At 36.5% G+C, this 27,928-nt stretch overlaps 1 protein-coding gene across 1 annotated transcript in view; it reads right to left on the bottom strand.

The window, feature by feature from the left end:
- The window catches only part of LOC111148005 (ALMS1, centrosome and basal body associated protein), a 217,390-nt gene that overhangs the window by 80,953 nt on the left and 108,509 nt on the right, over nt 1-27,928 (bottom strand). The window contains 1 exon segment of the mRNA XM_022504335.1: nt 1,968-2,209. Coding sequence (XP_022360043.1) covers nt 1,968-2,209 — 242 coding nt within the window.

Here is a 27,928-nt window from a genome sequence, read left to right as displayed (position 1 = left end):
CATCTTAACATACAAGTGTACTTGTTTAAATTAAATTCAGTCAAAGTTATATGGTGAACCAAGAAATTTTTTTTATATATTTAGGCATACCCCATCTTTATCTACAGACCTTTTTGCATAAGAAGGAAAACTTAAATATTTTGAGAAGACTTGTGCAAACTATTAAATTCTTAAATTACTAACTTAAACTTAAACAATATAACCCATACTAACTTAAACTTAAGTTAGTAATTTAACTCTCATTTGAAGGAAGAATGGGAACTTAATTATTAATTTTCCTGCTATCGGTCTGAAAAAGAAAATAACATGCTCTATTTTGAATGTTATATAGTATAAATACCACTGAACTACCACTCTCACAGCACATGAACACTCTAAATGTAGACCTTAGGGTTGAGATCACCAGCTGTTCATCAAAATCTACTTCTTTATCCTCAAAATCACAACTAAATGGTTTAGCCATTTCCTAGCTAGAAGAAAGTGATCTGAGCCACTTCCAGGCCTAGGACATGGGGTTCTCTCTCCAAGCTTTTTTGGGTCCCTTCTAGTTGACTGTGATGGTGAATCCAAGGAAATTGTGGATTCTGTGTTTTAAAGACAGCAGGGCCACAGTCAACCTGGGTTCCTCGTCATTGATTTATAAGCAACAGACTGGTATTGTGCTGGTACTATTACATTTTTTCATCTATTTATTACAGTATGTAACATTTAATATAATACAAAATGGCAATACTTCATCTGCCGGCCTGAAACCAGACATCCATAGTTTTTAAATTTTTATGAACTAATTCATTAAGTATCATGAGATAAAAATAAATCAAAGATGAGCAGCCTGAGTCCCACATAAGTTATCTCCACTAGTAATTAAGACAAAAACATGCCACATTCCTTTCACAGCCATGTAAATAAAAGATGGATAAAATCATGTAGAATCCTAATGTTTAAAACTAAAATTGGGTTTTCTTTCCAGGAGTCCACAAACTGAGGGTTTTATTTTTTTAATTTAATTTAATTTTTTCAGTGTTCCAAGACTGATCGTTTACGCACCACACCAAGTGCTCCCTGGAATATGTGCCCTCTTTAATACCCACCACCAGGCTTACCCAAGCCCTCAAAATCCTCAGTTTGTTTCTCAGAGTCCACAGTGTCTCAAGCTTCATCTCCCCTCCAATTTACCCAAATTCACTCTTCCTTTCCTTCTCCTAATGTCCTCCTGAGGGTTTTAAAGAGGAGGGGGTGGTGGGATGGGTTAGCCTGGTGGTGGGTGTTAAGGAGGGCATGTATTGCATGGAGCACTGGGTGTTATACACACACAATGAATCATGGAACACTACATCAAAAACTAATGATGAGCCAAGATGTCCTTCAACAGGCAAATAGATAAAGAAGATATGGTCCATATACACAATGGAATATTATGCCTCCATCAAAAAGGATGAGTACCTAACTTTTGTATCAACATGGATGGGACTGGAAGAGATTATGCTGAGTGAAATAAGCAGAGAGAGTCAAGTATCATATGGGCTCACTTGTTGAGCATAAGGAGTAATACAGAGGACACTGGGAGAAGAAGGGAGTTGGGGGAAATCAGAGTGGGAGACGAACCATGAGAGACTGTGGACTCTGAGAAACAAACTGAGGGTTTTGGAAGGGAGGAGGAAGGAGGGGGGTGGGGGGTTGGGTGAGCCTGGTGGTGGGTATAAGGAGGGCACGTACTGCATGGAGCACTGGGTATTGATGCATAAACAATGAATCTTGGAACACTGAAATAATAAAATAAAGTTTAAACAAAGACTAATGATGTATTGTATGGTGACTAATATCACATAATAAAAATAAATTAAAAATATAAATAAATAAATAAATAAAATTGGACTTTTTGACTACAAAGACCCCCTCACAAATTTCTGAGATCATTTCATATAGAAGTTGGTAATATGACCTAAAATGTAATCACATTCTCTTACCATCTGTGCCATAAGGATGAGTAATCTGTTGGCCTGAAGATGATGAAGCAAATTTGACAGGAACTTTGCCCACCTTTGGGGTACTGGGCTCTGGAATTTCAAGTCCACGATCATCACCATTAATAAAAATCTCAGATGAGAACATGGTTTTTCCTGGACTTTCTGTTGTTATCTGAGTGACGGCATCAGATGACAATTTTCCAGGAAAGGCAGAAAATGGGGTCTTAATCTCCTCTGATGGTCTGAACAAAAAGGAGAAAAGACACAGAAGGTAATATCCGTGGCTTACCAAATACTGTACTCTCTTTCCAAAGGCAGATTCAAGGAACATTATGTGGAGATACATCAACCTCAAATGGCTAAGTTATTTCAGCAGTACCCTTTGCTAACTTAAATACTTATAATGAAATCATGCATGAGTTTATTCATTTAAATATCTATTTTAAATTTCAACTTAGAATGCTATTGTACAATTTAGCTGAGGATATGGTACTTTCCAGTTGAAGTAAAAATATAATCATTTTTTAAAAATTACTAGACATCTACAATAAATTAAGGGACTGTGCTAAATGCATAGAGTGTACAAAAATAAAGACTTGCCTCAAGAAGCTTATTGTCAGTGGGGGAACCACAGGTTTTTAAGATTGTAATTATGTACTAATATTTTAGAGAATTAATACTAAAACAGAATAGAGTAAATAAATGATTTTTTAAAAATAAGAATACAAATCTTGTTTATAGAAGAATTCCCAAAAAATATATGCAGATACCTCCTCATCCAAGGAGGTGAAGATTAATCTTTCCCTTCTTCCTTGAGTATGGGCTGGACTTATTAACTGGATTCCAAAGAACAGAGTAATAAAAAGTGATAAATAGTAACTTTACAGTAGAGAAACCTAACAAACACCATATTATTCAAGTCATCACCAATGTTGTTGTGTGGATGTCACATACTCTCTGCTGGGATGTGAAAACTTGGGTACCCTTTTATGGTATTCTTTTCGAAACCCATAATTCCATCTAATCACACAAAAAAAACAATCTAAACTCAGATTGACCAATATTCCTCAAAACTGTCAAAATCATGAAAAATAAGGTAGGAATGAGGAACTGCCATTGACAAGAGGAGACTAAAGATATACAATAGCTAACCAAAGGGAATGTGATATGCACTGGGTCCTGGAACAAAAAAAAAAAAAAAGTTATTGATGGAAAAAATGTGAAACGTAAATAAAATGGAGTGTAGTTAATAGTAATGTACAAAGTTGGCTTCTTAATTTTGACAAATGTACTTATAGTAATGTAAGATTTTAATATGAAAAGCTGGGAGAGAGGTATAGAGAACTCTATTATGTTTGTATCTTTTCTGTGGTCTAAAATTACTCAAAAATAAGAAGTTATTGAGGTACCTGACTGGCTCAGTCAGTTAAGTGTCTGACTCTTGATTTCAGCTCAGGTCATGATCTCAGAGTCATGGGATTAAGCCCTGCACTCAGTGGAGAGTGTGCTTAGGAGTCTCTCTCTTTCTCCCTCTCCCTCTGCCCCTTCCCCTACTCACACAGATACTCATCTCCCTCTCAAATTAATAAGTATGTTTTGAAAATAAGAAATAAAAAGTTATTCTTTTAAAAACAGAGCAATATTGTATTATTTTGGAGTAATAGTTATATCACAAAAGAGAAGAACTTCTGGGGCACCTAGGTGGCTCAGTGGGTTAAGCCTCTGCCTTCGGCTCAGGTCATGGTCTCAGGGTCCTGGGATCAAGCCCCACATGCTTTCCCCCTCTCTCTCTGCCTGCCTCTGTGCTTACCTGTGATCTCTCTATCAAATAAATAAATAAAATCTTAAGGGAAAAAAAAAAGAGAAGACCTTCTGAATTTCTACCTTCTGCCTTCACTTAATTGAAAAGGACAATTAGGAGAAAAGAAAATAATAGGCCAATCTCCTTTATGGATATGAAAGCAAGAATCCTAAACCAAATCCAAACAAAATCATAAACAAAATCCAAAACTAAATGGATGTACGTGAATTCCTACCAAGATGGTTTACTCCTGGAATGCAAGGTGAGTTAACACTCAAGAATCAATCAATATGATTCATCACATCAATAAAATAAATGAGAAAATGCATATGACCATATAAATATAGTCAAATAAAGCATTTGATAAAACTCAGTAATTATGTAGATAAAAACTCATAGCAAAGGGAAACCACAAAAAACTTTAGAACAACCATCCTATTTATACTGAAATGCAGAAAATGTTCACTGTGAGATTAGGAATAAAATAAGGATGCCAATTCTTATTTCTGTTCAACTTCAGTAAAGGTCTTAAATGGCATTAGCAGTAAGTCAGAAAAAAGAAATGAGAGACAGAAGAATAACAAAGGAAGAAATAATATTGTCATTGTTCATATTTGATATAATTAGGTACACAGAAAGTCCAAAACAATCTAAACATAACTCATTAGAATATAAATAAGTTTTTAGGAAAGTTGACAGGAGATAAAATTTTTTTTTCCTCTATATATCATTTTAACATTTTTTTTTTAAATTTTATTTTTTAAAAACATATATTTTTATCCCCGGGGGTACAGGTCTGTGAAACGCCAGGTTTACACACTTCACAGCACTCACCATAGCACTTACCCTCCCCAATGTCCATAATCCCACCCCCCCTCTCCCAACCCCCCTCCCCCCATCAACCCTCAGTTTGTTTTGTGAGATTAAGAGTCACTTATGGTTTGTCTCCCTCCCAATCCCATCTTGTTTCATTTACTCTTCTCCTACCCCCTTAACCCACCATGTTGCATCTCCTCTCCCTCATATCAGGGAGATCATATGATAGTTGTCTTTCTCTGATTGACTTATTTCGCTAAGCATGATACCCTCTAGTTCCATCCACGTTGTCGCAAATGGCAAGATTTCATTTCTTTTGATGGCTGCATAGTATTCCATTGTGTATATATACCACATCTTCTTTATCCATTCGTCTGTTGATGGACATCTAGGTTCTTTCCATACTTTGGCTATTGTAGACATTGCTGCTATAAACATTCGGGTGCACGTGCCCCTTCGGATCACTACGTTTGTATCTTTAGGGTAAATACCCAGCAGTGCAATTGCTGGGTCATAGGGTAGTTCTATTTTCAGCATTTTGAGGAACCTCCATGCTGTTTTCCAGAGTGGTTGCACCAGCTTGCATTCCCACCAACAGTGTAGGAGGGTTCCCCTTTCTCCGCATCCTCGCCAGCATCTGTCATTTCCTGACTTGTTAATTTTAGCCATTCTGACTGGTGTGAGGTGATATCTCATTGTGGTTTTGATTTGTATTTCCCTGATGCCGAGTGATGTGGAGCACTTTTTCATGTGTCTGTTGGCTATCTGGATGTCTTCTTTGCAGAAATGTCTGTTCATGTCCTCTGCCCATTTCTTGATTGGATTATTTGTTCTTTGGGTGTTGAGTTTGCTAAGTTCTTTATAGATTTTGGACACTAGCCCTTTATCTGATATGTCATTTGCAAATATCTTCTCCCATTCTGTCAGTTGTCTTTTGGTTTTGTTAACTGTTTCCTTTGCCGTGCAAAAGCTTTTGATCTTGATGAAATCCCAATAGTTCATTTTTGCCCTTGCTTCCCTTGCCTTTGGCGATGTTCCTAGGAAGATGTTGCTGCGGCTGAGGTCGAAGAGGTTGCTGCCTGTGTTCTCCTCAAGGATTTTGATGGATTCCTTTCTCACATTGAGATCCTTCATCCATTTTTGAGTCTATTTTCGTGTGTGGTGTAAGGAAATGATCCAATTTCATTTTTCTGCATGTGGCTGTCCCATTTTCCCAACACCATTTGTTGAAGAGGCTGTCTTTTTTCCATTGGATATTCTTTCCTGCTTTGTCGAAGATTAGTTGACCATAGAGTTGAGGGTCTATTTCTGGGCTCTCTATTCTGTTCCATTGATCTATGTGTCTGTTTTTGTGCCAGTACCATGCTGTCTTGATGATGACAGCTTTGTAATAGAGCTTGAAGTCTGGAATTGTGATGCCACCAACTTTGGCTTTCTTTTTCAATATTGCTTTGGCTATTCGAGGTCTTTTCTGGTTCCATATAAATTTTAGGATTATTTGTTCCATTTCTTTGAAAAAAATGGATGGTACTTTCATAGGAATTGCATTAAATGTGTAGATTGCTTTAGGTAGCATAGACATTTTCACAATATTTATTCTTCCAATCCAGGAGCATGGAACATTTTTCCATTTCTTTGTGTCTTCCTCAATTTCTTTCATGAGTACTTTATAGTTTTCTGTGTATAGATTCTTAGTCTCTTTGGTTAGATTTATTCCTAGGTATCTTATAGTTTTGGGTGCAATTGAAATTGGGATTGACTCCTTAATTTCTCTTTCTTCTGTCTTGTTGTTGGTGTAGAGAAATGCAACTGATTTCTGTGCATTGATTTTATATCCTGACACTTTATTGAATTCCTGTACAAGTTCTAGCAGTTTTGGAGTGGAGTCTTTTGGGTTTTCCACATATAGTATCATATCATCTGCGAAGAGTGATAGTTTGACTTCTTCTTTGCCGATTTGGATGCCTTTAATTTCCTTTTGTTGTCTGATTGCTGAGGCTAGGACTATGTTGAATAGCAGTGGTGATAACGGACATCCCTGCCATGTTCCTGACCTTAGCGGAAAAGCTTTCAGTTTTTCTCCATTGAGAATGATATTTGCGGTGGGTTTTTCATAGATGGCTTTGATAATATTGAGGTATGTGCCCTCTATCCCTACACTTTGAAGAGTTTTGATCAGGAAGGGATGCTGTACTTTGTCAAATGCTTTTTCAGCATCTATGGAGAGTATCATATGGTTCTTGTTCTTTCTTTTATTAATGTGTTGTATCACATTGATTGATTTGCGGATGTTGAACCAACCTTGCAGCCCTGGAATAAATCCCACTTGGCCGTGGTGAATAATCCTTTTAATGTACTGTTGAATCCTATTGGCTAGTATTTTGGTGAGAATTTTCGCATCTGTGTTCATCAAGGATATTGGTCTGTAGTTCTCTTTTTTGATGGGATCCTTGTCTGGTTTTGGGATCAAGGTGATGCTGGCCTCATAAAATGAGTTTGGAAGTTTTCCTTCCATTTCTATTTTTTGGAACAGTTTCAGGAGAATAGGAATTAGTTCTTCTTTAAATGTTTGGTAGACTTCCCCCGGGAAGCCATCTGGCCCTGGGCTTTTGTTTGGAGATTTTTGATGACTGTTTCAATCTCCTTACTGGTTATGGGTCTGTTCAGGCTTTCTATTTCTTCCTGGTTCAGTTGTGGTAGTTTATATGTCTCTAGGAATGCATCCATTTCTTCCAGATTGTCAAATTTGTTGGCGTAGAGTTGCTCATAGTATGTTCTTATAATTGTCTGTATTTCTTTGGTGTTAGTTGTGATCTCTCCTCTTTCATTCATGATTTTATTTATTTGGGTCCTTTCTCTTTTCTTTTTGATAAGTCTGGCCAGGGGTTTATCGATCTTATTAATTCTTTCAAAGAACCAGCTCCTAGTTTCATTGATTTGTTCTATTGTTTTTTTGGTTTCTATTTCATTGATTTCTGCTCTGATCTTTATGGTTTCTCTTCTCCTGCTGGGTTTAGGGTTTCTTTCTTGTTCTTTCTCTAGCTCTTTTAGGTGTAGGGTTAGGTTGTGTACCTGAGACCTTTCTTGTTTCTTGAGAAAGGCTTGTACCGCTATATATTTTCCTCTCAGGACTGCCTTTGTTGTGTCCCACAGATTTTGAACCGTTGTGTTTTCATTATCATTTGTTTCCATGAATTTTTTCAACTCTTCTTTAATTTCCTTTAATTTCATTCATTCTTTAGAAGGATGCTGTTTAGGGACGCCTGGGTGGCTCAGTTGGTTAAGCAGCTGCCTTCGGCTCAGGTCATGATCCCAGCGTCCTGGGATCGAGTCCCACATTGGGCTCCTTGCTCTGCAGGGAGCCTGCTTCTCCCTCTGCCTCTGCCTGCCATTCTGTCTGCCTGTGCTCGCTCTCCCTCTCTCTGATAAATAAATAAAATCTTTAAAAAAAAAAAAAAGAAGGATGCTGTTTAGTCTCCATGTATTTGGGTTCTTTCCAAATTTCCTCTTGTGATTGAGTTCTAGCTTCAGAGCATTGTGGTCTGAAAATATGCAGGGAATGATCCCAATCTTTTGATACCGGTTGAGACCTGATTTAGGACCGAGGATGTGATCTATTCTGGAGAATGTTCCATGTGCACTAGAGAAGGATGTGTATTCTGTTGCTTTGGGATGAAATGTTCTGAATATATATGTGATGTCCATCTGGTCCAGTGTGTCATTTAAGGTCTTTATTTCCTTGTTGATCTTTTGCTTGGATGATCTGTCCATTTCAGTGAGGGGAGTGTTAAAGTCCCCTACTATTATTGTATTATTGTCGATGTGTTTCTTTGATTTTGTTATTAATTGGTTTATATAGTTGGCTGCTCCCATGTTAGGGGCATAGATATTTAAAATTGTTAGATCTTCTTGCTGGACAGTTCCTTTGAGTATGATATAGTGTCCTTCCTCATCTCTTATTATAGTCTTTGGCTTAAAATCTAACTGATCTGATATAAGGATTGCCACTCCTGCTTTTTTCTGATGTCCATTAGCATGGTAAATTCTTTTCCACCCCCTCACTTTAAATCTGGAGGTGTCTTCGGGTTTAAGATGAGTTTCTTGTAGGCAACATATAGATGGGTTTTGTTTTTTTATCCATTCTGATACCCTGTGTCTTTTGATTGGGGCATTTAGCCCATTAACATTCAGGGTAACTATTGAGAGATATGAATTTAGTGCCATTGTATTGCCTGTAAGGTGACTGTTATTGTATATTGTCTGTTTCTTTCTGATCTACTACTTTTAGGGTCTCTCTTTGCTTAGAGGGCCCCTTTCAATATTTCCTGTAGAGCTGGTTTGGTATTTGCAAATTCTTTCAGTTTTGTTTGTCCTGGAAGCTTTTAATCTCTCCTTCTATTTTCAATGATAGGCTAGCTGGATATAGTATTCTTGGCTGCATGTTTTTCTCGTTTAGTACTCTGAATATATCATGCCAGCTCTTTCTGGCCTGCCAGGTCTCTGTGGATAAGTCTGCTGCCAATCTAATATTTTTACCATTGTACGTTACAGACTTCTTTTCCCGGGCTGCTTTCAGGATCTTCTCTTTGTCACTAAGACTTGTAAATTTTACTATTAGGTGACGGGGTGTGGACCTATTCTTATTGATTTTGAAGGGGGTTCTCTGAACCTCCTGGATTTTGATGCTTGTTCCCTTTGCCATATTGGGGAAATTCTCTCCAATAATTCTCTCCAATATACCTTCTGCTCCCCTCTCTGTTTCCTCTTCTTCTGGAATCCCAATTATTCTAATGTTGTTTCGTCTCATGGTGTCACTTATCTCTCGAATTCTCCCCTCGTGGTCCAGTAGCTATTTGTCCCTCTTTTGCTCAGCTTCTTTATTCTCTGTCATTTGGTCTTCTATATCGCTAATTCTTTCTTCTGCCTCATTTATCCTAGCAGTGAGAGCCTCCATTTTTGATTGCACCTCATTAATAGCTTTTTTGATTTCAACTTGGTTAGATTTTAGTTCTTTTATTTCTCCAGAATTTTATTTCTCCAGAAAGGGCTTTTATCTCTCCCGAGAGCGTTTCTCTAATATCTTCCATGCCTTTTTCGAGCCCGGCTAGAACCTTGAGAATCGTCATTCTGAACTCTAGATCTGACATATTACCAATGTCTGTATTGATTAGGTCCCTAGCCTTTGGTACTGCCTCTTGTTCTTTTTTTTGTGGTGAATTTTTCCGCCTTGTCATTTTGTCCAGATAAGAGTAGATGAAGGAGCAAGTAAAATACTAAAAGGGTGGCAACAACCCCAGGAAAATATGCTTTAGCCAAATCAGAAGAGATCCCAAATCGTGAGGGGGGAGAAAGGGGATAAAAAGAGGTTCAGAAAGAAGAAGAAAAAAAAAAGAAAGAAACAATTAAAAAAAGAATACCAATAAAGAAAAAATATAAAAAGGAATATATATATATATATACATATATATATATATTAAATAAACTAGTTAAAAACGTTAAAAAAGAAAAGGGTAAAAGTTAAAAAAATTTAGCAGAAGAAGAAAAATAAATTGAAAAAGAAAAAAAAATTAAATTAACTATAAGGCTAAAGAATCATGGGGAGAAAGCCATGAGTTCCGTGCTTTGCTTTCTCCTCCTCTGGAATTCTGCTGCTCTCCTTGGTATTGAAACTGCACTCCTTGGTAGGTGAACTTGGTCCTGGCCGGGCTTCTTGTTGATCTTCTGGGGGAGGGGCCTGTTGTAGTGATTCTCAAGTGTCTTTGCCACGGGCGGAGTTGCATGGCCCTTACCAGGGGCCTGGCTGAGTAATCCGCTCGGGTTTGCTTTCGGGAGCTTTTGTTCCCTGAGCGCTTTCCGTAGAGTTCCGGAGGGCGGGAATGAAGATGGCGGCCTCCCGGTCTCCGGCCCGGAGGAGCCGAGCGCCCAGGGCCCCACTCCTCAGTGCGCCCTCAGAGAACAGCGCCGATTTACTCCCGTCACCCTGCCTTGGCCGCGCTCCGAGCTGACCGAGCCTGCGACCGGTTCAAGGTAACCCCGAGCTGAGAGCTTACTCCTCGGCTCTGTCTCTGTAGCCGGCTTCCCTGTTCTAATACCTGTAAGCTCTGCGACACTCAGACACCCCCGATCCTTCTGTGACCCTGCGGGACCTGAGGCCACGCTGACCCTGCGTGGGCTTCACCCCGGTTAAGCCTCTGGAGCAATGTCCCTCAGTGGAACAGACTTTTAAAAGTCCCGATTTTGTGCTCCGTTGCTCCGCCGCTTGCCGGGAGCCGGCCCCTCCCCCCGGGGTCTATCTTCCCGTCGCTTTGGATTCACTTCTCCGCCAGTCCTACCTTTCAGAAAGTGGTTGATTTTGTTTCTAGAGTTGCTGTTCTTCTTCTCTTCGATCTCCCGTTGGATTTGTAGGTGTTTGCAATCTTTAGATAAGCTATCTAGCTGATCTCCCGCTACCTGAAGTAGTCTCAGCCTGCTACTTCTCCGCCATCTTAACTCCTCCCAGGAGATAAAATTTTTAAAAAATCTATTACTTTTCAGAAAAACAATCTAAGGGTTTTGAAGGGGCGGAGGGTGGGAGGTTGGGGGAGCCAGGTGGTGGGTATTAAGGAAGGCACGTATTGCATGGAGCACTAGGTGTGGTGCAAAAACAATGAATTCTGTTAAGCTGAAAAGAAATTTAAAAAAAATCTACTACTTTTTTTTGTATCAGAAAAGTTATGGAAGCATCAGGAAACAGTATTATCTAATAAGCTAGAGAGGGGCATTTTGGAGATTATGGGCAGGGACAGAGTGTAGGCAGACATACTCCACTGGGAAAGAGAAATCACTCCTGGGCTGGCATGATGAGGTGAAATCTAGCAGAATGCCAGCCAATTTTCCCCACAGGACATTTTATTAGTATCAGGATGGTATGGGAGAACGGAAAGCTAAATCAGAAAAGTGGAATGAAATCTCCTTCATAGTCATGGCACCAATAACAAACCAAGTCCCACTAGACAGAGGGGCCTGTAACAAATATCAGGTCTCCTCCTCAAGACATTTGCCAGATTCTGAACGTCAATAAGGCAGGAAGCTAAATAATTATTGCCTGAGGGAGAACACTTTCAAACCTTAGGACATATTCCAGACTGACAATAAAAAACCCAGAAGTGCCATCCCCAACAAGGGGGCTGAGCCAGGAAAAGTAAAATCATCTCAATGTTTGAGTTCTTATGAGACAAATGTCTATTAAAGAAAGTGTAACTACAACAAATATATAGCCGGACTCCCCTTACATTTGCCATATTCTGAAACTGCAAGAGCTGAGAGCTGAAAAGAGCTGAACTCAAACACCTGAGAGACTAAACTGAACATCTTGCTGTATTTACTTACTGAAGAGTCAAAGATCTGTTAGGCTTAAAGAAAAAATCCAGGGAGGCCACAGATCAGGAAAAATCAAAAGTATAATGAGTTGGGATGCCTGGGTGGCTCAGTTGTTAAGCCTCTGCCTTCAGCTCAGGTCATGATCCCAGGGTCCTGGGATCGAGCCCCCCATCGGGCTCACTGCTCAGCAGGAGCCTGCTTCTCCCTCACCCTCTGCCTGTTGCTCCCCCTACTTGTACTCTCTCTTTCTGTCAAATAAATAAATAAATCTTTAAAAAAAAAAAAGAAAAAAAGTATAATAAGGCACTGCACTGCACCCCAGTGCTGACCCAGGAAAATTCCTGACATGACTAAAGTGATCAGCCATTATATACGATCAGAGGAATAGGCAAATCCTCTGGCTGGAAAGTAACAGCATCCTCAGTCCCTATGATTTTTCAAATTCACAACATTCATTACATAATCAAAAATTACAAAATTTATCAAGCAGAAAAAAGTGACTAAAAACTGAGAGAAAAAACAAAAACTGCTTTACAGAGGATTCAAGATATTGGAATTAGTGCAGAAAGAAGGACTTTAAAATGAGTGTGAATGTATTAAAAGATCAAATTATGGGGGATAATAGATAAAAATACAGGGATTCTCAAAAATTAGAATCTACCTTTCAGAATCAAATACAGAAAAAAATTTAAAAAATAACAGAACATGTTCCCAGCAGACCTCAGGAAATACTAAAAACTTTCTAGAATCAAATAAAACAATCCAACACGGTACAGAACTACAGGAAAGAATGAAGGCACTTACGTCTGTGTGTGTGTGTAACATATACAAGTACATATTCATATACACTCATACAGATGCACCTTTTTATATATACTTGTATGTTCTATATTTCACATGAAAGAAAATAAGCAACAACGTCTTGTGGTGATTTATAAAAATGTAGAAAATAACACATGAACAAAAGCAGGAGCAGGCAAATGGAGCTAAACTGTTATAAGCATCTTAATTGTTCGGGGCACTGGGTGGCTCAGTCAGTTGAGCAACCAACTCTTGATTTCAACTCAGGTATGATCTCAGAGCTGCAAGAATGAGCCCTGCATGGGCTCTGTACTGAGCGAGGAGCCTGCTTAATATTCTGTCTCTCTCTCTCCCTCTCCCTCTGCCCTTCCCCACTCCCACACAGGCACTCTCTCTTTCTCTTTAAAAAAAAAAAAAAAAAAAAAAAAAACTCTTCAAAAATTTATTTATTTATTTATTTATTTGAGAGAGAGAGAGAAAGAGAAAGAGAAGCAGACTCCCTACTGAGCTCTGGAACCTTGATGTGAGGCTCAATCTCAGGACCTTGGTATCATGACCTGAGCTGAGGATAGATGCTTAAACGACTGAGCCACCTAGGCACTCCCAAAAAGAGTCCTCATTGTTCATAAAGTAGAAAGAATACTAATTTAAAATGAATTGTAAAGTTAAGTATCATCATTAGAATAGTCACTAAAAGAATAATAGAAAAAAGTACAATAAAAAATGCAACAGGGGCACCTCTTCCCCACTCATGTGCTATCTTATTATCTCTGTCTCTCTCTCAAATAAATAAATAAATCTTTTTAAAAATCCAACAAAGGAGAGAACATGAAATAAAAATAATTGAAATAATAAAGGACAGGGAAAACAAACAGAAATAAACAGCAAAACGGCAAACCTTAACACAATCATTTCAATGACTATATTGAATATAAATGACCTAAATATCCCAATTAAAATACAAATATTGACAAGATAAAAATAAACAAAACCAAACTATATGCTATTCACGAGATACACTTTAGCATAAGGTGACAGATATACTGAAAGTAAAAGGATAGAAAAAGATATACTAAGGAAATCCTAATAAAAAATAAGCATTCTTTCTTTTTCTCCTCCTCCTGCCTTATTTTCCTCATCCTTTTATCTTTTCTTTCCTGAATGAAAAGTGGAGTGAAATCTCCTTCATAGTCATGGCACCAATAACAAACCAAGTCCCACTAGACAGAGTGGAGAGAATAAATTAGGCACCTATGTGGGGTAAGGCAACAAGTACCCCAGAGTAAGGTAACAGAGCCTCATTAGTGTGAGAAGTAAAAGAGTAAAACAAAACAACAACAAAAAACCAAGTAAAAGAGCAGCCTAATACAAGGTATCATGATCTAATCAGGGCAAGGAGAGAATCTGGAGATGTGGCCTGATATAAAATATCAGAGCCTAATAAGGATGGGAAAGGTTTCCATGGAAAGGCAGGTCCAGCTTGGCATGTGGACTGATCCCAAGCAGAATGAGGAAGGTGTCTCTAGAGTGGGGCACCCACTCTAGAGACACAGGGAACCTGAATGTTCACAGCAGTTATGTTACTAATAGTAAAAAAACTGGCAACAACGCAAATGTCCTTTACAGGATAAACTGTGATATATTCATACATTAGAATACTACTTAGCAATAAAAAAAATAACTATTGATACATATAATAATTTAGATGAATCTCCAGGTCATTAGGCTGAGTAAAAAGAGTTAATCCCAAAGGTTACATGCTATATGAACCCACTTATAGAACATTCTCAAAATGACAAAATCATACTTAGAAAAACATATCACTGTTTTCCAATGGTTAAAGAAGGCAGGGTCAGAGAGAAGGAGTGTGATTATAAAGGGACAGGTACAAGGAATTCCTTTGTGATAACAGAACACCTCTGTATCTTGATTATGGTAATATTTACATATATCTATATGATTAAATTTCATATAATTATACACATATATATTTTTAAAAAACCAATTGCATGCAAAAACTGGCGATATCTCATGAAGGTCTATAGTCTAGTTATCTGTATTGTATCGTGTAAATTTCCTGGTTTTGATAATGTACTTAAAGTTACATAAGATATTATGTAAGAGAAGTTGAGCGATGGGAACCTGTGACTCTCTAAACTATTTTTGTAATCTCTTGTGAGTCTATATATTTTTAAAGTAAAAAGTGAAGAAAAAACGTAATAGACCCATGAATGAAATGAGAAAGCATGATTCTGTATGGATATAATAAACCAAAACCTGCAAAGGTATAAGATATTTACATAATTTCAAAATACTTCCCACAAAATATGTAATTACAAAGGGAAAAAGAGTAACTTTCCAGTGAAGGAACTTAGCAGCCATAACCTGAAGTAATTAATGTCATAACAGTCAGCAGTGGGACAAACGAAAATTGTGCAACATCTGATAACTACGATGAGAATTCAATGTCACCTCTGTGATAGTCCTAACCCAAACCTAATCATGATAAACATCAGAGAAACCCAAATTGAGAAAAATTCTACAAAGTAAATGATCTGTTATCTTCAGAAGGTCAAGAAAGTCAAAGAAAGACTAAAGAAATGTTCCAGACCAAAGGAAATTAGAGTCCTAACAACTAAATGCAACATGTGATTTTTAACTGCCTCCTTTTATTATAAAAATCCTTACTAGAACAACCAGAAAACCTGAATAGTGTCTGTAATGGAGCACTGATATTGATTTCCTGATTTTCATGACTTTATTGGGGTTATGTAGGAATACGTTCTTTTTACAGGAAATGATACTGTGATGGGGCAGTATGTCAACAACTTACTCCCAAATGGTTAAGGAAAACAAAGGAGATATTAACATAATATTCTCAAATGCTGATTAAACAAGCAGACAAAAATTTAGTAAAAATGAAGATTTCAACATAACACTTGATCAACTGGACTAAATTGACATGTATAGATATTACATTCAGGAACTGCAGAATACATACTCCCTTCAACTGTGCATTGATCAAAATAGAAATACACTGTAAAATGAAGCAATTCTAAGAAATTTAAATATGTTGAAATCATTTAGAATATAATCTCAATGACCATAATAGAATTAACTTGAAATAAATAATAATTAGAAAGTTCTCATATAATTGGAAATTAAGAAACACATCTCTACATAGCCCATGGAACAAGAACAACAAATTGTAACAGAAATGAGAAAATATTAAGAGCAAAGATGGTGATGAGAAACTACATAAAAATCTGTTTATATCAAAAAAGGCTAAATATTAATGAATACGAAAAAAAATTAAGTACTTATTTTCAGAAATGTAGAAAAAGACCATCAAGTTAAAACCCAAAACAGAAGGAAAAAAATAAATATATAAGCAGAAACCTTAAAAACAGAAAACACACACTAGAGGGTCAACAAAACCCAAATGACTTAACCCCTAGAAAAATCAATCAAGTAAAAAAAGAGAAAACAAAAATCACTGATATCAGACTTAAAAAAACTAATTTCACTAAAGATTCAGAAACTGGAAGGATAAGAAGATATGAAAATAACTCATGTCAACAAATTCTGACAAGTTAGAATAGAAAAAAAAAATTATTGAAAACACTTTCAAAGCTGACATCAGAAAAAAAAGAAAATCTGCACAGTTATCTATTAGATTAAATCTGTACTAAAAACTCGAGGCCACAACGGCTTCATTGGTGAATTCTGCCAAATACCTAAGAAAGAGAGAATATCAATCTTACACAAACTCTTTCAGACTATCCTAATATATTTCTGAGGTCAGCCTAATGCTCATACCAAAACCAGATAAAGATATTACAAAAAAAGAAAATTATAGGTGAATATCGCCCATGAACATAGATGTAAAAATCCTAAATAAAATACTGGGTAAATTGTGTCTAGCAACAAAGGATAATACATAAATTAAGATGATTAGGGTAATCTCTACAACTGTAATAAAGTCTGATTCCATTTTTGATGTTTCACTAATGACTTCTTTTTAAGCATTGCCTTTGGCCCTACATCTGGACAGGCTGGTAAGAAAGTCTGAATGTGAGTACCTGCTTCTTTGGCACCAAAAAAAATTTTAACCTCCCACACATAGAAACCTTTTCCTAGTTTTACTTCCAAGCCACTATAAGCCCAGTCCACTCACTCTGCTTTGCCAAAGCTAGCCAGGACCTGTTTGTATTCATCCAGCTCACCCTAAAAGTTCCTGTGTGAGTAATAAACTTCCTCTCAAATTCTCATAGTATGAGAAATGTCATATCTGACATATCTGAACCAAATTTGGGGTAGGAATCATTCCATTTCTTTATTAAAAATAAAGAATGTATATAAAAGGCCAATAAGAAGAATAAGGCAAATAATAAAAGATGCAGGGTAAATTAAAAAAAAAGGACGGCAGGAAAGAACGGACAAAATCCATATGACACAAATAGAAAGCAAAATGTGATATGGTAGATTTAAATAAAATAATACCTATCTAACACAAACTCTTTCAGACAATGATGAAAGAATGACTATTTCCCAGTTCTTCTTTGAAGCCACCATAACTGATATTAGGACACTTCAAAAAGATTATAGACCAATATTAGCAAACTATATTCAGTAATAAATGTAAAAAAAAGACAATATGTCATAAGCAAGTCAAGTTTATCCCAATAACACAAGATAAATTTAACATTCAAAATCTAACCAGTGTAATTTACCACACTGATTAAAAAAAAAATACATATAATACATATGATTACCTCAACAAAGCAGGAAAAGCATTTGACAAAATTCAATACCCACTCATGATAAAAACTCACAGTAGACAATAAAAGAGAACATCTTTAATCTGATAAAGGGCATTTATTAGGGGTGCCCAGGTGGCAGCAGTCGAAACTCTTGGTTTTGGTTCAGGTTGTGATCTCTTGGTGGTGAGATGGACCCCACTCTGGGCTCTGCGCTCCTCTTAGGACTCTCTCCCCCTTTTTCCTCTGCCCCTCCTCCATTGTCTCTCTCAAATAAGTAAATAAGTCTTTTTTCAAAATCTACAGGTACTATCACACTTGAGAAAAATTCCCCCCGCTCCCAAAACAGAGAATAAGGCAAGATGTCTACTCTTACTACTTCTACTTAATATTATATTGAATGTCCTTGCCAGTGCATTAGGCAAGAAAAAGAAATAAACCCATGAAGATTAAAAAGGAAGAAGTAAAACTGCTCTGCTTGTTCCCTGACAATAAGATTGTCTACTAAAAATAAATACCATACTTGCAGATCTCATTAAATTTAGATAAGACACTCCCTAAATCTTAGCAGAGTTACAGAATATAAAATAGAGGACAGCAGGTATGCCTCAACTTAACCACTGGAAATATTAGCTTACTTAAATTCTCTGTGGTCTTAGTATCCATTGCCCTCAATTACCCCATAGGAAGCTCTGATCCAACAAGTAAAAAATAAAAGTGAAAAGTAACTTGTTGACATATATAAATTGGCTTGACAAGCGTATTTCTACATACAAGCAACAAATAACTAGAAAATATAAATTCTGAAACACCATATACAATAGTATTAAAAAACACAAGTATTTAGGATTAAGTTTAACAAAAGATGTGCAAGATCTACACACTGGAAATTACTTATTACTGAGAGACATTAATAAGAGGGAAAAACTGTTCATGTGTGGGACTCAGTATTCTTAAGATATCAATCATTCATAAAATGATCTATAGATTCAATTCAATACTAAACAAAATCGCAAGAAGCTTTAATGTACAAATTAGGAAGCTTATTCTAAAATTTATACTGAAATGCAAAGGACTTATAATAGCAAAAGTAACGTTGAAAATAAAAACAAGGTTGGAGGAGGACATAACCTGATTTCAAGACTTAATATCAAGCTATAGTAATCAAGAAATCATGGTTTTAAAAAAAAGACATCATGGTATTACTATAAAAATAGATACATTAAAGGAATAGAGTAAAATTATTTTTACCCACACATAACAAGCCAACTGACTTCTGACAAAGGTATTAACTAAATTAAAAAAGGAAATAAAATTTCAAAAATGGTGCTGGAATATCTAAGAAAATGATTCTCAATAACACAAATTACAGAAGGAAAACTTTCCTCTTCCAACAGAGAAGGTTTGGTTCCCTCTGTACTAAGCCACCTACAACTGACACAAAGTACACAGGAGAGAGGAGTAAATTAAGCTCCTACTTTCTGTCCTGAGAGTCAGGAAAGGGGAGCTTAAAGAAAAACTGTAAAGAGAAAAGCAACTCCTTAACGTATGTTATAAACTCCTGGGCCTATCCCTGAGCCATTTGTGTGTGTGGATCTGAACCTAAACAGCATACCTATACTTTGAGCACAGAAGTATGAGATAGACTATATAGTTCAAGTCTCAGACTGGCCACAGGTCAGATCTGAAAAGCAGTGCAAAAACTTTGAAAACTGAACTCACATGGAACTATAACCCACAGAAGGCAGGTAAGAATTTGTAATATGAATGTGAATGTGTTGATTGCCCAGTTAAACAAAAATATCAAAATTTTCTATAGGATTTAAATGAGACTAGTTATCTCAAAATATTACAAAATACAAACAACAACTACTCAGCATATGAAGAACCAGAAAAATCTCAACTCACATGGGAAAAGAAAATCAACAGACACCAATGCTAGGATGAAAGAAATGTTAGAACTATCTGACAAAAACTTTAAAGAAGCTATTATAAAATCCTCCCAACAAGTAAGGGTGGATACCCTTGAAACAAATGGAAAGACAGGTCTCAGAAGATATAGAGAAAGAGAAGAAATGGAAGAAGTTTTAAAACTAAAAAATAATATAACTGAAATAAAATACTCACTGGATGAGCTCAACAGCAGAATGGAAATGTTGGAGGAAAGACTTAGGGAACTACAAGACAGATCAATAGAAATTATTTATGCTAAACAGAGGATAAAAAAGATTGGAAAAAAAAATCAACAGAACTTCAGGGACTTACAAGATAATACCAAAAGGTTTAACATTTGTGTCTTTGGAGATGTAGAAAGAGAAGAATGTGGTAAGAAAAAATATTTGAAGAAATAAGGGCTAAAACTCCCTAAATATGATGAAAACTATAAACCCTTAGAAGCTCAGCAAACTCCAAACATGATGCACCAAAGAAATCCATGCCTAGAAACATCATAACCAATTGACTCAAAGCAAAACAAAAAAAAAGGGCAATCTGGGAAAAATGATACATTGTTTTAGCTTATATGGGAATAACGATTCCACAACTGTAGATTTCTCATCAGAAACCATGAAATTTAGACAGAAGTAGACTATTTTTAAAGTACTAAAAGAAAAGGACTGTCAACCTAATTGCATGAGCCATAAAATAATGAGTAAACTTGGACTTCACTGAAATTTAAAAAAACGTTGTTCTGTGAAAGACCCACTGAGTAGATGAAAAGATAAGTCACATACTAGAAGAAGATATTTGCCAATAACATATCCACCAAAGATCTTATATCCAAAACACATTATCCAAAACTCTCAGAACTCAACAGTAAGAAAATAAAACCCTATTTAAAAATCATTTCACCAGGGATGCCTGGGTGGCTCAGTTGGTTAAGCCACTGCCTTCGGCTCAGGTCATGATCCCAGGGTCCTGGGATCGAGTCCCACATCGGGCTCCTTGCTTGGTGGGGAGCCTGCTTCTCTCTCTGCCTCTGCCTGCCACTCTGCCTGCTTGTGTTCTCTCTCTCTCTGACAAATAAATAAATAAAAATCTTTAAAAAAAAAATCATTTCACCAAAGAGGATGGTAAAAAAGTCACATGAAGTGAGGAAAATCCATTAGGGAAATACAAATGAAAAACATGTTGAACTATCACTGTACACATATAAAAATGTCTAAAATATGTGGACAATACCACATGCTGGCAAAGATGTAGAGTAACTGGAACACGTATCAATGCTAGTGGAAATGCAAAAATAAACAGTTCTTGCAAGGTTAAATACACACATACACCACATGACTTAGCAATCCCATTCCTGAGTATTTACCCTACAGAAACAAAAACTAGCACACAAAGGTTTATTGCTCTAACTGTAATCACCCCGAAGTGTAATCACTCCAAAGAATGAATGCATGGATAAACAGACTATGGTAATCTATACAACAGAATTGTAATATAAAGGAGTAATAAAATATCACTGCTTTCAATAAAGCAATAAAAAGCAAAAAATCTGCTTCACAAAAAGGAGGGATGAATCTTAAATGTGCTTTACAAAGTAAAAGAAATTAAACCTAAAGGCTGTTACATATTTTATTATTTCATTTATATGACACTATAGAAGGCAAAACCAGAGGAAAGAACAAACCAGGAATTACCAGTGTCAAGGGAGGGATTGATCTATAAATAGAAGGCATGTAGAAATTTGGAGACTGATGGAAAAACATTGTATGGAACTGTGATGGTGAATTTATCATAATTGATAGAGTCGTACACCACAAAATGTAAGTTTTAAACTATGTAAATTTTTAAAAATGAACCATGATGTAAGAACAAAGATAGAATGCAGGATGTGACAAATGATAATAACTGTATTATAAATGAATCACACTGAAGAGTATAGGAAAAAAAAAAAAAAAGAACATGACCTAAGAAACGTCAGCAATGTTTTGACTAGATGATATAATGCATCTAATCACCTCAGTGACTAAATGTTTTTCACCAGAGTATGGGTTAGGAATTCTGAAACTATCTAATTAAATACAAGGGTAAATATATTGTTGATAATGAGAGCCAGGTGTATCACCACTGAAGAAATAAGTTAAAAATAAGGGTAAGAGGCTTGACTCAACTCTGTGGTTCTAGATCAGTTGAGGGTACCAATACTGACTAGTGGTTTAAAAAATACTTAAAGGGGCGTCAGGGTGGCTCAGTGGGTTAAAGTCTCTGCCTTCCGCTCAGGTCATGATCTCAGGGTCCTGGGATCGAGCCCCGCATTGGGCTCTCTACTCAGCAGAGGTGCTTCCCCGCCCCACCTGCCTGCCTCTCTGCCTACTTGTAATCTCCGTCTGTCAAATAAATAAAATCTTTTTTTTTTTAAAGATTTTATTTATTTGACAGACAGAGATCACAAGCAGGCAAAGAGGCAGGCAGAGAGAGAGAGGAAGGGAAGCAGGCTCCCCGCTGAGCAGAGAGCCCAATGCGGGGCTCTCGATCCCAGGAGTCTGGGATCATGACCTGAGCGGAAGGCAGAGGCTTTAACCCACTGAGCCACCCAGGTGCCCTAAAATCTTTTTAAATAAATAAATAAATAATAAAAAATACTTTATATATATAAAGATAAACACAAACACATACACACATACTGACAGAGATGGGAATAAGTAGAGAAGTAGGTATATGTATGAATTAATATATATACATGTAATTCTTTGTTTGATTAACTGCTAGAAGCAGTGACATCCTAGTAACAATGAGCCAATCTGGTGTTATATCTTTGTTTCTAAATACTATTCTCTACTGGTCAACATAGGGTACCAAAGTCCCTTGCTATTATTGTATTGTTATCTATTTCTCCTTTCAGATATGTTTAGTAATTGCTTAATCCACTTAGATACTCCAATGTTGGGTGTACAATTGTTATATAATCTTGATGAACTGTCCCCTTCATTATTACATAATGGCCTTCCTTGATCTTGTTACTGCTTTTGGCTTAATGTCTATTTTGTCCAATATAAGTATAAATATAGCTACTCCTGCTCTCTTTTGGTCACCACCTGCATGGAGTATATTCTTCCATTTCTTCACTTTAAACCTGTGTGTCTTTAAGCTAATGAGTCTCTTGTAGGCAGCATATAGTTGGGTCGTGTTGTTGTTGTTTTTTTTCCCCCTAATTCATCCAGTCACTCTATGGGTTTTAATTGGAGAATTCAATCCATGCATAGAGTAATTATTGATAGGTAAAGACTAATTAATGCCATCTCATTATTTGTTTTCTGGCTGATTTGCCGTTTCCTTGTTCATTTCTTCCTCTCTTGCTGCTGCCTTTTGTGAATTGTTGATTTTTCAAAAGATTATGCTCTGATTCCGTTCAGATTTTTCATGAATCTACCATGTTTTTGCCTTGTGGTTACCATGAAGCTTACATAAAACTTCTTATAGTTGTAACAACCTATTTTATATAATAACAAGTTTGATCACATACAAAATCACTATCATTTTGCCCCCTGCACTTTTATGTTTTTAAATACCCCAATTCAACAATGGATAGATCTTCTAGGTGAGAAAATGTTGGACTTGAATTATAATTTAGACCAAATGGACTTAACAGACATATATAGAATATTTCATCCAACAGCTCCTGAACACACATTCTTATCAAACACACACAGAACATTTTGCAGGACAGGACATATGATAGGTCACAAAACAAGTCTTAGCAGATTTAAGAGGACTGAAATCATGCCAAGTACCTTTTCCAACCACTATAATATGAAACTAGTAACTAATACCAGCAGGAAAACAGGAAATCTTAAAAATACGTGGAAATTAGACAATATAGTCCTGAACAACCAATATGTTAAAGAAAAAAATCAAAAGAGAAAGCAAAAAAATATTCTGAAACAAATGAAAATGGAAACACAACATACAAAAATCAATGGGATGAAGCAAAAGCAGTTCAAAGAGGGAGGTTTATGGTGATGAATGCCTATATTAAGAAAAAAGAAAGGTCTTGAGGCACCTGGTTAACTCAGTTAGTTAAGCGTCTGACTCTTGATTTCAGTTCAGTTCATGATCTCAGGGTCGTAAGATTGAGCTCCATTAACTGACCTTAAGATTCTCTTTCCCCCTTTCCCTCTGCCCCTCCCTCCTGCTCATGCACACTCTCTCTCCTGAAAAGAAAAGGAAAGGAAGAGGAAAAGAAGAGAGGAAGAAAGGAAAGGAAAGGAAAGGAAAGGAAAGGAAAGGAAAGGAAAGGAAAAGAGAAAGGTCTCAAATACCCTTACACCTCAAGGAAAAAACTTAGCAGAAGGAAGGTAGTAACAAAGATCAGAGAAGAAATGAATGAAATAAAGTTCAGAAAAACAACAGAAAAGATAATGAAACTAAGAACTGTTTTTTTTTTCAAAAAGATAAAGAAAATTGTAAATCTTTAACCAGACTAAGAAAAAAAGAAAAGTCACAAATGAATAAAATAAAAAATGAAAGAGAAGACATTACAGGTGATACCACAGAAACACACAGAATCATGAAACTACTAGGAACAATTATATGCCAACAAATTGGAGCACCTAGGGGGAAAAAAGGATATATTCTTAGAAACATACAACTTCCCAAGACTGAATCATGAAGAAATAGGAAACATGAACACACAAATAATGAGTAAGATTGAATCAGTAATCAAAAACCTCCAAACAAACAAACAAAAAAGTCCAGAACCAGAAGGTTTTATTGGTGAATTCTACCAAACATTTAAAGAAGAAATAACACCAATCCTTCTGAAACTCATCCAAAAATTGGGAGAGCAAGGAACACTTCCAAATTCATTTTATGAGGTGAGCATTACCCTGACCCAAAACTAGGTAAGGACATTGCTAGAAAACTACAAACCACTATCCCTGAATACAGACATAAAAACCCCAATAAAATATTAGCAAATCAAATTCAACAGTACATTTACAGAATCCTACACGATGATCAGTTTGGATTTATCCCTGGGAGGCAAGGACAGTTCAACATAAGCAAGTAAAAAAATGTGATATACAACATTAATAGAGTGAAAGACAAATATCAAGAAAGGCATTTGACAAAACACAACATTCACTCATGATAAAAATCTGTCAACAAATTGGGTACCTCAACATAATAAACGTCATATATGACAAACCCTCAGCTTATATCAACCTCAGTGGTGCCTGGTAAAAGCATTCCCTTTAATGTCAAGAACAAGATAAAAGTGACCATTCTCACCATTCTTATTAACATAGTCCTAGCTAGAGCAACCAGCAAAGAAAAAGAAATAAAAGGCATCCAAATCAGAGAAGTAGTAAGACTGTATATTTTCATAAATGATATAATCTTATATATGGAAAATCTTAAATATTTCACCAATGATTAGTGTTTCTATACACTAACAATAAGATATCTGAAAAAAAAAAACAACCCAGATTTATACTAGTATCAAAAACAATAAAATACCTAGGAACAAAGTTAAACATCAATGACGTGAAAGATCTGTACCCTGAAAACTGCAAGACTTTGATAAAAGAAACTGAGGCACACAGAAAAAAAATGGAAAGATGCCCTATGTTCGTGCACAAGAATTAATATTGTTAAAATGTCCACACTACCCAAAGCCTTTGACAGAGTCAATGCAACCCCCCCATCAACACTCGCTAACATTTTTCACACAAAGAGAAAAAAAATTCTTAAATTTATATGAAGCCCATTCTCTTACACCATACACAAAGATAAACTCGAAACGGATAAAAGACCTTAACATGAGACAGGAATCTATCAAAATCCTAGAGGAGAACATAGGCAGTAACCTCTTTGATGTCAGCCACAGCAACTTCTTTGAAGATATGTCTCCAACGGCAAAGGAAACAAAAGTGAAAATGAACTTTTGGGACTTCATCAAGATAAAAAGCTTCTGCACACCAAAGGAAACAGTCAACAAAGCAAAGAGGCAACCCACGGAATGGGAGAAGATATTTGCAAATGACACTAAAGACAAAGTGCTGATATCCAAGATCTATAAAGAGCTCCTCAAACTTCACACACACAAAATAGATAATCACATCAAAAAATGGGCAGAAGACATGAACAGACACTTCTCCAAAGTAGACATACAAATGGCTGACAAACACATGAAAAAATGTTCATCATCATTAGCCATCAGGGAGATTCAAATCAAAACCACATTGAGCTTCTACCTTACACCAGTTAGAATGGCCAAAATTAACAAGACAGTAAACAACAAGTGTTGGAGAGGATGTGGAGAAAGGGGAACCCTCTTACTCTGTTGGTGGGAATGCAAGTTGGTGCAACCACTTTGGAAAACAGTGTGGAGATTCCTCAAAAAAAAAAAAAAAAAAAAAAATTAGAGCTACCCTAAAACCCTGCAATTGCACTGCTGGGCATTTACCCCAAAGATACAGATGTAGTGAAAAGAAGGGCCATCTGTACCCCAATGTCCATAGCAGCAATGACCACAGTCACCAAACTATGGAAAGAACCAAGATGCCCTTAAATGGACGAATGGGTAAAGAAGATATGGTACATATATACAATGGAGTATTATGCCTCCATCAGAAAGGATGAATCCTAACTTTTCTATCAACATGGACGGGACTGGAGGAGATATGCTTAGTGAAATAAGTCAAGCAGACAGAGTCAAGTATCATATGGTTTCACTTACTTGTGGAGCATAAGGAATAACACGGAAGACATTAGGAGATGGAGAGAAGTGAGCTGGGGGAAATTGGAGGGGGAGACAAACCATAAGACACTGTGGACTCTGAGAAACAAACTGAGGGTTTGGGAGGGGAGGGAAGTGGGGGGCGGTTGAGTGAGCCTGGTGGTGGGTATTATAGAGGGCACATAATGCATGGAGCACTAGGTGTGGTGCATAAATAATGAATTTTGGAACACTGAAAAAAATTAAATTAAATTAAAAAAAATATTTGTATGGGGCCATAAAAGACCCCAAACAGCCAAAGAAATTTTGAATAAGAACAAAACTGGAGGCATCACACTTCAAGATTTTAAACTACACTACAAAGTTACAGTAATCAAAACAGTATGGTACTAGCATCAAAACAGAAACACAGACAAATGAACCGAATAGATAGCACAGAAATACTTCCCTGCACATACAGTCAAGTAATATTTGACAAGGGATCCAAGAATACTCAATGAGGAAAAGTCCTGAAAAAAACTGAATAACCATGTGCAGAAAAATGAAACTGGACCCATATCTTATACCACTCACAAAAGTTAACTTGAAATGGGGTTAAGAGTTAAACATAAAACCTGAAAATTAGTACTAGAGAAAAACATATGGGAAAAACTCCTTGACATTTATCTTGGCAATGACTTTTTTAATGTGACACCAAATGCACAAGCAACAAAAACAAAACTCAGTAAGTGGGACTGTGTCAACAAAAAATCTTCTGTACATCAAAAGAGATAATCAACAAAATAAAAAGGCAACTTACAGAATGGAAGAAAATATTTGCAAACCATGTATCTGATATGGGATTAATATCCAAAATATATAAAGAACTCACACAAACTCGATAACAAAGAAACAAACAAGTTGACACCCCCAAAATGAATAACCCAATTAAACAATGGGCTAGAGATATGAACAGACATTTTTCCAAAGACGACCTATGGATGGCCAACAGACACGAAAAGGTGCTCAACATCACTGATTATCAGAGAAATGCAAGTCAAAACTATGAGAGATCACCTCACACTTGTCAGAATGGCTAAAGCCAACAACAGAAGAAACAAGAGATGTTGCCGAGGATGTTGAGAAAGGGGAAACCTCTTGCACTGTTGGTAAGAATGCAAACTAGTGCAGCCACTGTGGAAAACCATATGGAGGTTCCTCAAAAAGTGAAAAATAGAACTACCCTACCATCTAGCAATTGTATTACTGGGTATTTATCCCCAAAATATAAAAACAATAATTCAAAGGGATACATGCACCCTGATGTTTATAGTAGCATTATCTACAATAGCAAATTACGAAAACAGCCTAAGTGTCCATCAATTGATGAATGGATAAAGAATATGTGGTGTATATATACATATTATAGAGTATTACTCAGCATAAAAAGAATGAAATCTTGACATTTGCAATAACATGGATGGAGCTAGAGAGTATTATACTTAAGTTAGTCAGAGACAGATACCATATGATCTCACTCATGTGGAATTTCAGAAACAAAACAAATAAGCAAAGGGTGGGGGGATGTGAGAGAGGCAAACCAAGAAGCAGACTTTTAACTATAGAGAACAAACTGACGGTTGCCAGTAGGGAGGTGGTTGGAGGCAATGGGTTGGGTACGTTAGGGAAATTGGTAAGTGCACCTGTTGTGATGAGCACCAGGTGTTGTACAGAGGTGCTGAATCACTATTTTGTACACCTG

The sequence above is a fragment of the Enhydra lutris genome, unplaced genomic scaffold, assembly GCF_002288905.1.
Source record: "Enhydra lutris kenyoni isolate GAN:26980312 unplaced genomic scaffold, ASM228890v2 scaffoldscaffold18, whole genome shotgun sequence".
Taxonomy (NCBI): Eukaryota; Metazoa; Chordata; class Mammalia; order Carnivora; family Mustelidae; genus Enhydra; species Enhydra lutris.
This window is presented reverse-complemented; position numbering and strand designations above follow the sequence as displayed.